Source organism: Salmo trutta, chromosome 29 (genome assembly GCF_901001165.1).
Source record: "Salmo trutta chromosome 29, fSalTru1.1, whole genome shotgun sequence".
Lineage (NCBI taxonomy): Eukaryota > Metazoa > Chordata > Actinopteri > Salmoniformes > Salmonidae > Salmo > Salmo trutta.
This window is the reverse complement of record NC_042985.1, coordinates 25,629,534-25,641,870: the sequence shown is the minus strand read 5'-3', so window position 1 is coordinate 25,641,870 and position 12,337 is coordinate 25,629,534. Positions and strand designations below refer to the sequence as shown.

General features: G+C 41.2%; 1 protein-coding gene across 6 annotated transcripts in view; it reads right to left on the bottom strand.

Annotated features, from left to right (window-relative positions):
- Window positions 1-11,725, bottom strand: part of LOC115167234 (transcription factor 12) — a 93,385-nt gene extending 81,660 nt beyond the window's left edge. For 2 of the 6 annotated variants that reach the window (XM_029721438.1, XM_029721437.1), the window contains exons 1-3: window positions 11,425-11,724; window positions 10,608-10,696; window positions 10,235-10,307 (exon numbers count right to left, since the gene is read on the bottom strand). In XM_029721438.1, the coding sequence (XP_029577298.1) occupies window positions 10,235-10,307; window positions 10,608-10,679 (145 nt within the window). In that variant the 5' untranslated portion in view covers window positions 10,680-10,696; window positions 11,425-11,724. Of the gene's footprint in view, window positions 1-10,234; window positions 10,308-10,607; window positions 10,697-11,424 lie in introns of all 6 variants that reach the window. The other 4 variants (XM_029721434.1, XM_029721435.1, XM_029721436.1 and 1 more) reach the window with 4 other exon arrangements.
- Window positions 11,726-12,337: the final 612 nt, after the last annotated feature.

Genomic DNA, 12,337 nt, shown 5'->3' with positions numbered 1-12,337 from the left:
AGCTTGAGCTGATTTGACTGTATGCAAAGAAGGTAGCTATTTTCGGTTGTTCACTTCCAATCTAACAGCTACTCTCTCGTGTCACATGGAGACTGGCTCAGCTCGCTGCGAGGGACAACCCCTCACTGGGGCTGTGTGTGTGTTGGAGTACCCTAAACTGTTCACAACTCACATGGAAGTAGACAAAAAATACATTTTGACTGTGTGCAGAGAAATACATTTTTTTTTATTAAAAAGCATTTCAATGGGATATCGACTAGGTTTGGGCAGTATCCACATTTTCATACCATCATACCATTTCTCCATACCGGGGTATACAGTATTATCGAATGTGCACACAAGGGGTGCTAATCCCCCCCACCCACCCATACACACCTGGCACAAAACCATTTAGGGAACATGGATCTTGATCTAGGATGGGATTGTATGTCTCTGCTGTAACCAAGAAGCTTGATCTTGACATCTAGCCACTTAGCTAGCAAGTTAGCAAACCAAATGCATAGCTGGAGCCCTGAGCTGGATATAAATTATTTGATACATGTTAGATTTCTTATAGTTATATTTAACTTATAATTAGTAATAAGCAGGGGGGTAGCACGCACTTCGGCAGCCCACGCGACCCCCCCCAAAAAAATATTTTTTATATATATATTGAAAATCATACCGTCAGTATTTGGAAATAGCCCAGTATACGGAATATCACCCAAGCCTAATATCAACATTTTCAAATGTCATCAAATTAGACCATAATTACTATCAATTTCATCATTTGTTTTATGCTTAGTGATTTTAATTTGTAGAAATATCTCTAGGTAGGCAGAGGTATGAAGCCGGTGAAGCTGCAGTATTTGCCCAATGTCCCCCTGCTGAGCACACACAACCCACAACCGATGGCCTCTTCAAATTCATGTCATTAACATGCACAAAGGAGAAACCGCAATTTCCCTCTGTTCAAGCTGCAGAGGGGTTCATGTTTGTTTTGCTATCTCTGTTTCTCTGGGACACTTCGGAGGGGCCTTGAAGGGTCCTGGCAGTGCAGCTCTGCTGAATTTGTCTGAGTATGCCCAGTTCAGACGCATTAATCCAAACTCTCATTCCCTGCAATTTCCACACTTCCTTCCTGTGCTGCTGCCTGTGCCCCTCGCCATATGTTCACAGTGGCTTACGGAGGAAAGGTGCTTTTTCCTCTAGAGGAGCTGGAGCACACAGGCTAAAGAGATGAGGAATTTATCTCTGCTATAACATAAACTGCCAGAGTGCAGTAGTTATGCAGAATAAATTAGTTTCTTATTTAACATAAATCAATTTCCCTTAGGTTTTTTGTTAGTAACGTGTATCTAAAATGTTTACAAACACCAAATCCACTCATATTTCATTCAAATGGCAAAAGGCCTTGAACTGGTTGAGAAACAGTTTAACTAGGCATAGTGGCAGACTAAATGAGCTAAGTGCTCTAATACTGCTATGCAATAATATTTCAAGTGATGTTACATAAACTTAAAAAAGACTCATTATTGCAGACTCAATTTACTCTAGAACCTGTACTGTAAAAACCCTCAAATTGCAATCCACTCAGCAGAAAGGTTAACCACAGAGAAGTGCCCTCGTGTGGTCGTACAAGCAGACAAGTCATATCTCTTTATTCATTCACCGTGCGTGGATCTTTTTGAGTGAAACAAACACTGGAGCACAAAAGGATTAGCCTATCACACCAGCGGGTTCCTGCAATCAGCAGCGTGTTTATTACATCAGGAGGACTTAGTTTTATTGAGCTGCTCATTAGTAGGTTTAATCAGAGCCGTGTCTTATGACTGTTCTAACAGCACTATCAGATCCCTCATCGGAGGGCTGAGTGCTATCACACACACACACACACACACACACACACACACACACACACACACACACACACACACACACACACACACACACACACACACACACACACACACACACACCCTTCAATCTTTACTGAAATGAAAGCACACGAAAACACAATGAAGAATGTAGCTAGCGTTCCTCCATATAGCTTCTGATACAGAGTTCCTTCTCATTCCTGTGCTCCTGGCCATAAATTAGCCAACATGGCAGAGGAAGGCCCATCGAGTCCCACTCCTCTGCCTCCAACAGCAGTGCTGAATATAACACAGGCCCTGGTAGGCAGTGGACTGTACCGGAGCCAAACGTTCCCTCATTCTCCCCTGGCCCTGACACCAATGGCAGGGCTGTCAGCACAGCAAGCTACTCTCACGCTACTCATAGCAGGGGACAGCAGTCTTTCCTGACTAATTTGGGCTTGTGTGATCTTCTCTTCCTCGTGACGTGTTTTCTAGTGATGGAGATGAACATGTGGGAGTGAGAGAGCCCTTCTTTGGTATCAAAAGTGAATTAACATGATGGGACGATATTAATGATGTAATAAAGTGAGTGACAGCCAATCAGAGCGCATGACCAGTGACCCTCTGCTGTTCCATCTGCTTCACAGTCAGAGAGGATCCTGGGACAGGGACAAAAGGAGGCTGGAAAAACGACAAGCTCTCTCAATTTATTAACTCACTTTTCATCACCCTTTTTGATCAATGTTGATTAGCACAAATAATCAAAAAGCTATTTTAAGTATCCTGGACCTAGCTGTCAAATAATAAGTGATTCATATTTCAGTCTTCTAGTTCAGTAATAATTATTAGATTTGCAGGAAGGGAACATATTCCCAGCTGAGAGACAATGTGTCACGTCCTGACCCTTGTAAGAGGTAATTTTCTATAGTAGATGGGTCAGGGCCTGACAGGGGGTGTTTGGTTGGTTTTCTGGTTTTCTATTTCTATGTTTTGTGTTCTAGGTTTTCTATTTCTATGTTGTTGTTTTTGGGGTTGATCTCCAATTGGAGGCAGCTGGTCCTCGTTGCCTCTGATTGGAGATCATATTTAAATAGGGGGGTTTTCCTTTTGGGTTTGTGGGTTGTTAATTTTGAGTAGTGTGTTTTCCTCTCTGCGTCACGGTTTGTTTTTTGTATTTCGGTATTTGGTGTATTGCAACGTTTCACTATAAATAAAAAGATGTGGAACTACAACCATGCTGCGCGTTGGTCCGATCATTCTGACAGCCATGACACAATGAGAAAAATGGTAGGAAAGCACGCAGTGTCATCAGTATTTCCTTCAAATCCTGTTATTTTATTAATCTGCAATAAAATGTTAATGCATTGCCATTTATGATGTAAAGGATGTAATATATGTAACTGCTTCCTCTACCTCATTCAATAATGTAACAAAGCCAAAGAGAAAATTATTTCCCTTCATTACAATAATTACCATGGTAACAAACAAAATGAGGTTGCAAGAATTGAAAGTTGAGAGCTTTACAAAAGATTTAGCTTGAGTCCGTCGTCTTTAATTTATTACTGTAAATCCTTCAAAAGACAAATTAAAACCAGGAACAAATCAGTGGTACGCAGTAATCCTCAAGTATTTTAAAAGAGGAGAGATTGAATCTCAATTTGATTGGTATTTTGCACAGCACAGCAACAAAATATTTCAGACCTTAGACCTAAAAATAACATGCCACATTCACTGCAAATGCAGTTGCAACTAAATCTATACATATGAGAGGCTGGCCCAGCCACTGCTGAGGGATTAGGCCTACACAACAATGACTTGGACTCATCAGCATTTTCTACATCTGAAATGGAAATCCTGACAAATGTATCAAGCCTCAGGTCACGGTTATCCTCACAAACTAGCCACAGCACCTGAGAAAGTGTGTGAGTGTGCGTGCCGCGTGTGCCGTGTGTGTTTACGCGAGAGAGAGCATTTATGAGTGTGGGAAAGAGTGAAAGGAACAGAGATGCCTCATTGTGCAACAATCCACTCTGTGATCTTTAAAACCACTAGAACAAAACATGACCCTATGATGGAAATCTATTTGATAAGGACAATTATTTTGTATGCTTTTTGGCAAGGCAGTGGTGTACATAGTCTGATTCCTGCATTTAAATCCCCCTCCCCTCAACACCTGCACAGAATGACCAAACAAACAATTTCCTTATCATACCTTCCATCTTCAAACACAAATAGGACATAGCCAGTGAAGAAACCCAAACAGCTAGGTAGGCAGAGGGAGCTGTAATAAAAACGGTGATAGAGGGGTGGCCACTCCCTCCTAGCCTGCATCCCTCCCTCCTTATGAGATCCTGAGTAGATATGGTTAAACTGGTATAGGGCCAGTCCCCAACTCAGCATCCCAGCAGCTCCCCAGAGTACCCCCAGTAATGCTCTGTCCAGGGCTCTCTGACTCCCACAGGAGCCTGGTAGATCAAACAGGGGATCATTACTCATTCCTTCCCACTAACCCCTACTCTGTTATTCCCAATCGAAGCCCTGCACGCTCCCAGGCGCATCACTGACACCACACGGCAGGCCCGGCTGCATGCGATGGCCACGGGCTCTCAGATCATTAGAAGAGGACAACCCACCCCTCCTTCTCCCGCTGCTGCCCCCAGATACGTCCTCAGAGGGTAAGGCCAGTCATTACTGGTCAAGATGGAGGAAGCTAATGCTAATGCTCTCTCTCTCTGTGACATGTCCACACGTGTGTGTCAAGGCCTGTTTCATGGTTGACGAATGCAACTCTGTATCTCTGAGGAGTGCTTTCCACCTTACATCAACATGCTCACTTAAGTCCAGAGTAGTCAGCATCAATGTACTGTATTTGGGAGTTTAGATTTAAAATGAACAGACATCCTGTGCTTCAGCAGCAGGTGTTCCCAAAGCATACATACATACATACATACATACATACATACATACATACATACATACATACATACATACATACATACATACATACATACATACATACATGCATACATACATACATACATACATACAGATACAACTCACTACCTCAGTCCAACACCTAACACTGTCCATTCAGACTACATCAGCCAGAGGTCAGGCACAGATAAGCAGGAATAGAAATGTATCTCTGCCTGGTTTTAAATCCAGCTGCCTCAAGTACCAATAAAGGTTGTTTGGTCCCCACCAACTAAGTGCCTTCACAACTTAACACAACATCAAATACATGGTAATAAACTGCTCATTTGAAAAATGAATTGGAATCCACATCAAAGGAGCCAAGTCAGATGTACAACACCGACTTTCTTCAATCAAAATAATGACAGTCTAGGAGAAGCCTGATAGTAATCTACCGCATATTGGGTGACTGAAGACATTATTTTAATGCTTTTCCTCTTGGCAGACCTGCAAAAAAGATGCAAAAGCTGTGCCAAGTCACCTGCCTTCAAAGGACTTTCATCACTATGGCAACAGCACAGTTCTCCATAACCAAGTCAGGAGCTGACCTGTGATACATAAATGAGAGATGTCCAAACTCTCCCTGAATCTTCCCTCCAGTGGCGGGCGGGAGGCCCAGTCTGCCAGGGGAGGGTACCCATCTGTAGGCATCACAAACGCAGTGTGGCCCAATGGTTCACAGAGCAGCCGGCAGGTTATCTAAAAATAAACTGACGTCTCAGGAAGAAAAGGATTCCTTCAGCAATACACTCAAAGGCTTAAAACATGAAATGAGGTTTATCAAACTAAAGCCTGCTATAAGACCTGATCATATTTCTAAAAATGAAATAAAACATTTTCTTTTTTTTAATATAGTCTAGAATTTTTTCACGCGCTTTTATAAAACAGGAGTTCTAAGACTACAAACTAAAATGAGATGATCTGATGTGGATTTAAATAAACACTCAAAACAATGAGAGCCTATGAGAAATGAAATCAGAACTGGAGTGAGAAGCATCTCAAAGTACAACAGCTTCCATGAGCAAAATAAAATAAAAGATTTAGCTCAGTCCTTCTTTGAGAACCTCAGTTGAAAGCTACTGTTGTGGTTATATATATTGAATCTGTTTGAACTAATCCATTTTAGAAGAAAAATGCATGCTTAAATTGAAGACCGACTTAGCAGTTGCTTTAAACAAAAAATACAACATTCCAAATCCTTTGAAAATGCTTTGAAGATAAGCTGCGTTCAAGATGAGTTTTGTCACCTTTTATATCTTCACACATTGTGACATGTACAGTGGAGAGGTTTTTGTGTGTGTTAAATTATCTTAAAATGCAAGCTGGGTACTTCTGCAAGTTCTAAGTCTTCTGACTGAACAAAACAATCCTTGCTTAATAATTATGAATGAGAATAAGTCATATTCTTCAACACTGTATTAATAATTAATCAGCAGATAATAATATTTTCTAATCCATGGGGATAAAAGCTGAAGAAAGAGCTTTAAACTGAGAGAAAGTTTGCTCAAGTGGAAGGAAACTGCAGTGTAAGTCTATCACAAGCATATTATTTAAATGATATTCACAAAAAGTACTGTAAATATAATTGAACAGTTCTGACATCCTTGTAACATCCTTGTACAACTTGTCTTCATCTATTCTGTAAACAAGTGAATGTTAACATGTGGCACATTCTTTGAATTGACTGCAGGACAACCAGGAATACTTAGGACCATTCTAAACAAGATGGGATAAATAAACACAATTACAGGAAGGCAACATTTCAGGAGAAATGTATCATAAATTCTGTTCAGGTAGTCAACCCGCAGTAGGAGCAGAAATATTTGCCTCAGTCTGTCCCACTAGGAGCAATAACAACCCAAACATAATTATGGCTTTTCTGATTCTTGGCTGACTTCTACAGCAAGTCTAAAGTAGGTGGGACAGAGAGAGCAAACCATGATCTGAAAATATTCCTAATATAGCTCTCCAAATATAAAAGTGCCACAGTGAGCTCTGAAGCAAGCTAACTGAGCAGCTGGGACATAGATGTTAACGTAAGTATTGCCTCATGCAGAACATTACATTTGAGGTATCAGTGGTTTCTAGTTTACTACTTACTTTAGGTCAAGGAGTATAGCAAGCTTGGAAAGCTTGAAACAGACAGGTGTGACTCTGACACACATAAAAAGCCTCAAGGGGAGTCAGCCCAAAACAGATCCCACATACTGTCTTTTGGTGGAAATAGAACAAAAATAGCATCCACATAAGCCTCTACAAAACATGGCTCAATTCTTATGACTTTTCTTACTGACTAAATAAATACCACCAGGCATTTCAGCCATGGCGATGGGCTTTGATGGGAAAAACAGTCTATGAACAGGCTCTATTTCTTTTCTATTCTAAACAAAAAGCACCATGCTGATGCTGGTCTATTTTGGAAGCCACAGCGTGCATGCCCAACACATCAGGCTTAAATGTGTCTGGTCACATGATGTCCATGAATGCCATGCTATATTAAATTCTAAAGCACACCGCAGAGTTTACTGAGTTCAATTCTCCCACTTCTCACATTAGGAATTCAGAAAAGGAGTTCCTTTGTAACACTTGAATTGAAGCAACATTCTATTTTATATTTATTTATGGTGGGGCAAAATGGAAAATATGATCACTGAAACAGAAGTAGGCCTATTCAGCAGCACTTTAAATAGCATTAGCGACATAGAGCGCTATGAAAGGACGGTTGGGAATATATTTGACATAAGGTAAACAGACTCAAATTGATATATATTGATAATGCTCTGTATATTTGTTAATACTTATGAATGCACAGTGAATGCTTTACTCAAACTGATTTATGATAGTGCAAGTATATACAGTGCCAGCAGGTAGCCTAGTGGTTAGAGCGTTGGACCAGTAACCGAAAGGTTGCTGGATTGAATCTGCGAGCTGACAAGGTAAAAATCAGTCATTCTGCCCCTGAGCAAGACAGTTAACCCACTGTTCCCCGGGTGCCGTGGATGTTGATTAAGACAGCCCCCCGCACCTCTCTGATTCATCATTCTTAAATGGAAATAGTTTGGAAACACCAAGATTCTACCTAGAGCTGGCCACCCAGCCAAACTGAGAAATTGGGGGAGAAGGGCCATGGTCTGGGAGGTGACCAAGAACCTGATGGTCACTCTGACAGAGCTCTAGAGTTCCTCTGTGGAGATGGGAGAACCTTCCAGAAAGACAACCATCTCTGCAGCACTCCACCAATCAGGCCTTTATGGTAGAGTGGCCAGACAGAAGCCACTCCTCAGTAAAAGGCACATGACAGCCTGCTTGGAGTTTGCCAAAAGACAGCTAAAGACTCTCAGACCTCGAGAAACAAAATTCTCTGGACTGCTGAAACCAAGATTGAACTCTTTGGCCTAAATGCCAAGCGTCATGTCTGGAGGAAATCTGGCACCATCCCTACGTTGAAGCATTGTGGTGGCAGCATCATGCTGTGGGGATGTTTTGCAGCAGCAGGGACTGGGAGACTAGTCACGATCAAGGCAAAGATGAACGGAGCAAAGTACTGAGAGATCCTTAATGAAAACCTGATCCAGAGCGCTCAGGACCTCAGACTGGGGCAACGGTTCACCTTCCAACAGGACAACGACCCTAAGCACACAGCCAAGACAATGCAGGAGTGGCTTCGGGACAAGTCTCTGAATGTCCTTGAGTGGCCCAACCAGAGCCCAGACTTGAACCTGATCGAACATCTCTGGAGAGACTTGAAAATATCTGTGCAGCAACGCTCCCCATCCAACCTGACAGAGCTTGAGAGGATCTGCAGAGAAGAATGGGAGAAACTCCCCAAATACAGGTGTGCCAAGCTTGTAGCGCCATACCCAAGAAGACTTGAGGCTGTTATCACTGCCGAAGGTGCTTCAACAAAGTACTGAGTAAAGGGTCTGAATACTTATGTCAATGTGATATTTCTGTTTTTTATTTTTTATACATTTGCTTACATTTCTAAAAACCTGTTTTTGCTTTGTCATTATGGGGTATTGGGCGTAGATTGATGAGGGGAAAAAACTATTTAATCAATTTTAGAATTAGGCTGTAACCTAACAAAATGTGGAAAAGGTCAAGGGGTCTGAATACTTTCCGAAGGCACTGTACTTAAAGCGTCAATTCAGCACTGACTTGACCTGGATCCCAAGCTATTTACTTCTGTGGAGACAGCATCCAGAATGGGAAGTGAGGATGTAAAGTACTCTGACAAACATCCTAACACTTCCCAGCCTTTTCACAAAAGCTCCCTTTTGGTCCCATTGTCTTGCTGTTCAGTCCATTGTCTTGCTGTTGTTTCCACTAAAAGTGTGTCCTTTAGAACTAACGACAAGGCAAGGCTTTGTTGCTTTATGTAAAACAAGTATTGAGGCGACATAATGCTTGATTGTGCTGTGGATTAATGTCCTGGAGCCTTTACAGTGAAGAAATGATCCACATAAAAGCAGGGAATTTAAGCAACACTTATTAAAACATCTACGACAATGAAGCAAGATGCATCAGCCTAAACAGCCCACTTCTGCATGAGAAATGCTCCCGGATAAAAGTACACTACATCAGCTCACGTCCTCTAGTCATTGAGCCTGTGAGATAGAGATAGATGTGTGAAGGCCACATGAATGGCCAGGTCTTTAGGGACCTGGGGCTGAGGAACTCACTGCCTTTTTCAAACAGCTCAGCACTAGGGGAAGGACACATGCATATGAAACACCACTTGATGAACAGGAAGTAACCCCATACTGTACTTACTACACAACTGATAGACATTGGATATCTTTGGTACAGCTTTTATATGGTGCACAAATCTAGGGAGCAATATATCACAAACACAATCAATGCCCCACTGTCAATATGAGTAAAATTGATCTTGTGTCATAATCAATAGAAAATGGGTATGTGAAAAAGCCACAGAGCTCTTTTTGCACACAAAACACAAGGAAGGGTTATAAAGTAGTGCTAATTACAATGATACTACACTGTCAGAGCTGTTAGGTCGATAAGCATTCTTTCACATATGTAAAATAAGGCTAAACCATTCCTTATTTCCACATCTTTACAGCAGTCAGTCTACGATAATTCCAGGTGGAGGTGGCATGTTTCACATGCCAGATGTGCAGAGTGCATACCCACACAGACACACACACACACACACACCGCTAAGGCGGGAAAATAATAGTAATACTATGTTTAATATGAAACCTTCCTCCTTTGGCATTTCACAAAATGAATAACACAAATATCCCAAATTCAGTGGGAGACATCAGGAACACTCATATGAACAGATTTCAAACAGCAGTGGTTAGACAAGACACAACAGGGGGAGAGACAGGACCAGGGCTAGAACAGAACAGAACAGAACAGAGGACATATTAAAATAGGTTTCTGGGATAAAATCCTACCTGGTGCACTGAACTGGCTGCTTCCAAGGGAGGTTGGTCGGTTTTTCCCACTATTTACAGGTGGAGAAAACATCTACCAGAAGAAAAGAAATGGTCTGAAAAATGTGACGCTGAGACAAATTAATATTTTGCCTTTGATAATCTGGCATCTGTTACAAGCTGTTCAGACTTCCTGTGTTTCATAATCAATTTCTTCACTGGAGAGACATTGACTGACACAGAATAAAGTGGGCTAAATAACAAAAAATAAAACATTATAGATAGATAGATAGATAGATAGATAGATAGATAGATAGATAGATAGATAGATAGATAGATAGATAGATAGATAGATAGATAGATAGATAGATAGATAGATAGATAACTGTCCTACCGCGCTAAAATCCAGCAAGTCACTCAATTCCTTGTCTGTGCCGATTGCGGCAATCCGCTGTTGAGGATTCATCCTGCCAATTTTTAGACCTAAAGAAGAAACAGATTGTTTGCTTAGGTCCAATTATTATTGTTTTTTTATTGTCTTAATTCCTTGATAAAAAAAGTATCCATTCAATAACGAACTTCAGTAAAGTGCAATCTCATTCTAGATTTCCCGACTGAAGTTGACAAGGAATATTCCCAGAACACGTCGGTTCCGAAAATAAATCTGCACAGTGACCCTTGACATTGCTGTGCGAGTTAATTGATCAAAGGTAGGCTACTGCAACAACCGATTAAAGTAATTGTAATTGACCCCTTGTCATCCACGGTTGAACGCTCCCTTTTAGAAAATGTTATTGCACATTATGTAATCTGAACAGAATGAAAAGGAAATGCCATCTATTTGGAATGGTACAGGCACATTGAAAATGCTTGGCGCTGCGTGTAACACCAGTGACACACTGAGACCTGCAGCATCGTTTTTCAAATGTTTATCTGACTCCCCAAACGCTACATTTGTATCAATCTTCCGCAACAGACTAAGTAACAAACTAACTAACCTACTGTATATTTTTAAATCACGGACTAGTGATAGGCTATACAATATGTTGCTTTGCAATAGTCAGTGATGAGCCACGAATTCGATGTGTTATTAAATAGGAAGTGAATTTGCATGTTAAACAAAAACAGAAGATCCACCAATATGCTGTAGGCTACATATTTAGGCTGTGTAAAACGCCCTTTCAAGTAAAAGTAGTAAAGCAAATGCCAACCCTTTACTCCATACCAGCTCGTCTCTTGTATCCCAACTTCTTTCACCCAGTCCGAAACCTTTTTTGACAAACTCACTACAATATTTTACCTTTTCCCCTTTAAAATTCCAACTAGGGCGATCGGGTGTGGTAGTATGGAGCTTCGTTTTCCTGTAACGCGTCTCAAATACTGTAAAATAGTGGTTTAGGTTGTAATATTTAGCAAAATATCCCCTATATGTCACTTGCGAGTTAACCTTAGGCAGACAGACATTTTTGCTTCGCAAAAACCTCAGCACCACAATGACATTCGGTGTTGTATCCTTCCGCTGAAAACCGTGAAACGATATCCCCGGCCTAGCCCACTACAGACACCACGCGGAGTGGTAGGAGATGACAGTAGTTGAGAAGACCCATCATATTACATTTAGCCTATCTTAATCAATCATTAGGCAAAATTATGTGAGACTAGTACAAATAGATCGAAACCAGATTTTGTAAATTGTGTCAATCAGAGCATTGGTGTAATGAAAGGTATTGGTGGAGGAGTCTGGGGATATTTGAGACCTCTGAATTCGCTACACTGGTGTCAGAAGTGGGATAATGAATAAATGAGTAGCCTCTGAATGCATATGGACCGAGACATGAATGCATATGGACCGAGAGAGAGAGTGGGGAAGAGAGAAATCCCTTTAAGGTGGTTGCAACTAATTGGATATAATTCTGGCCCACAGTAAATGGAAAATGTTGACCCAGAGTAGGCCTAGTTTCTTTAAAAAGACGTTAGAGTATCACAGTTATAACCTGTTTGTCCCTATGTATGTTAGCCTTATTAATTGAATCTGTCTAAAAGACAGAGAGCATTGTGTGCTGCAGTGTCATGTCTGTCATGGTTTGAGCACAATCAAAAAGCAAGCAAACTGTTCAATCTATT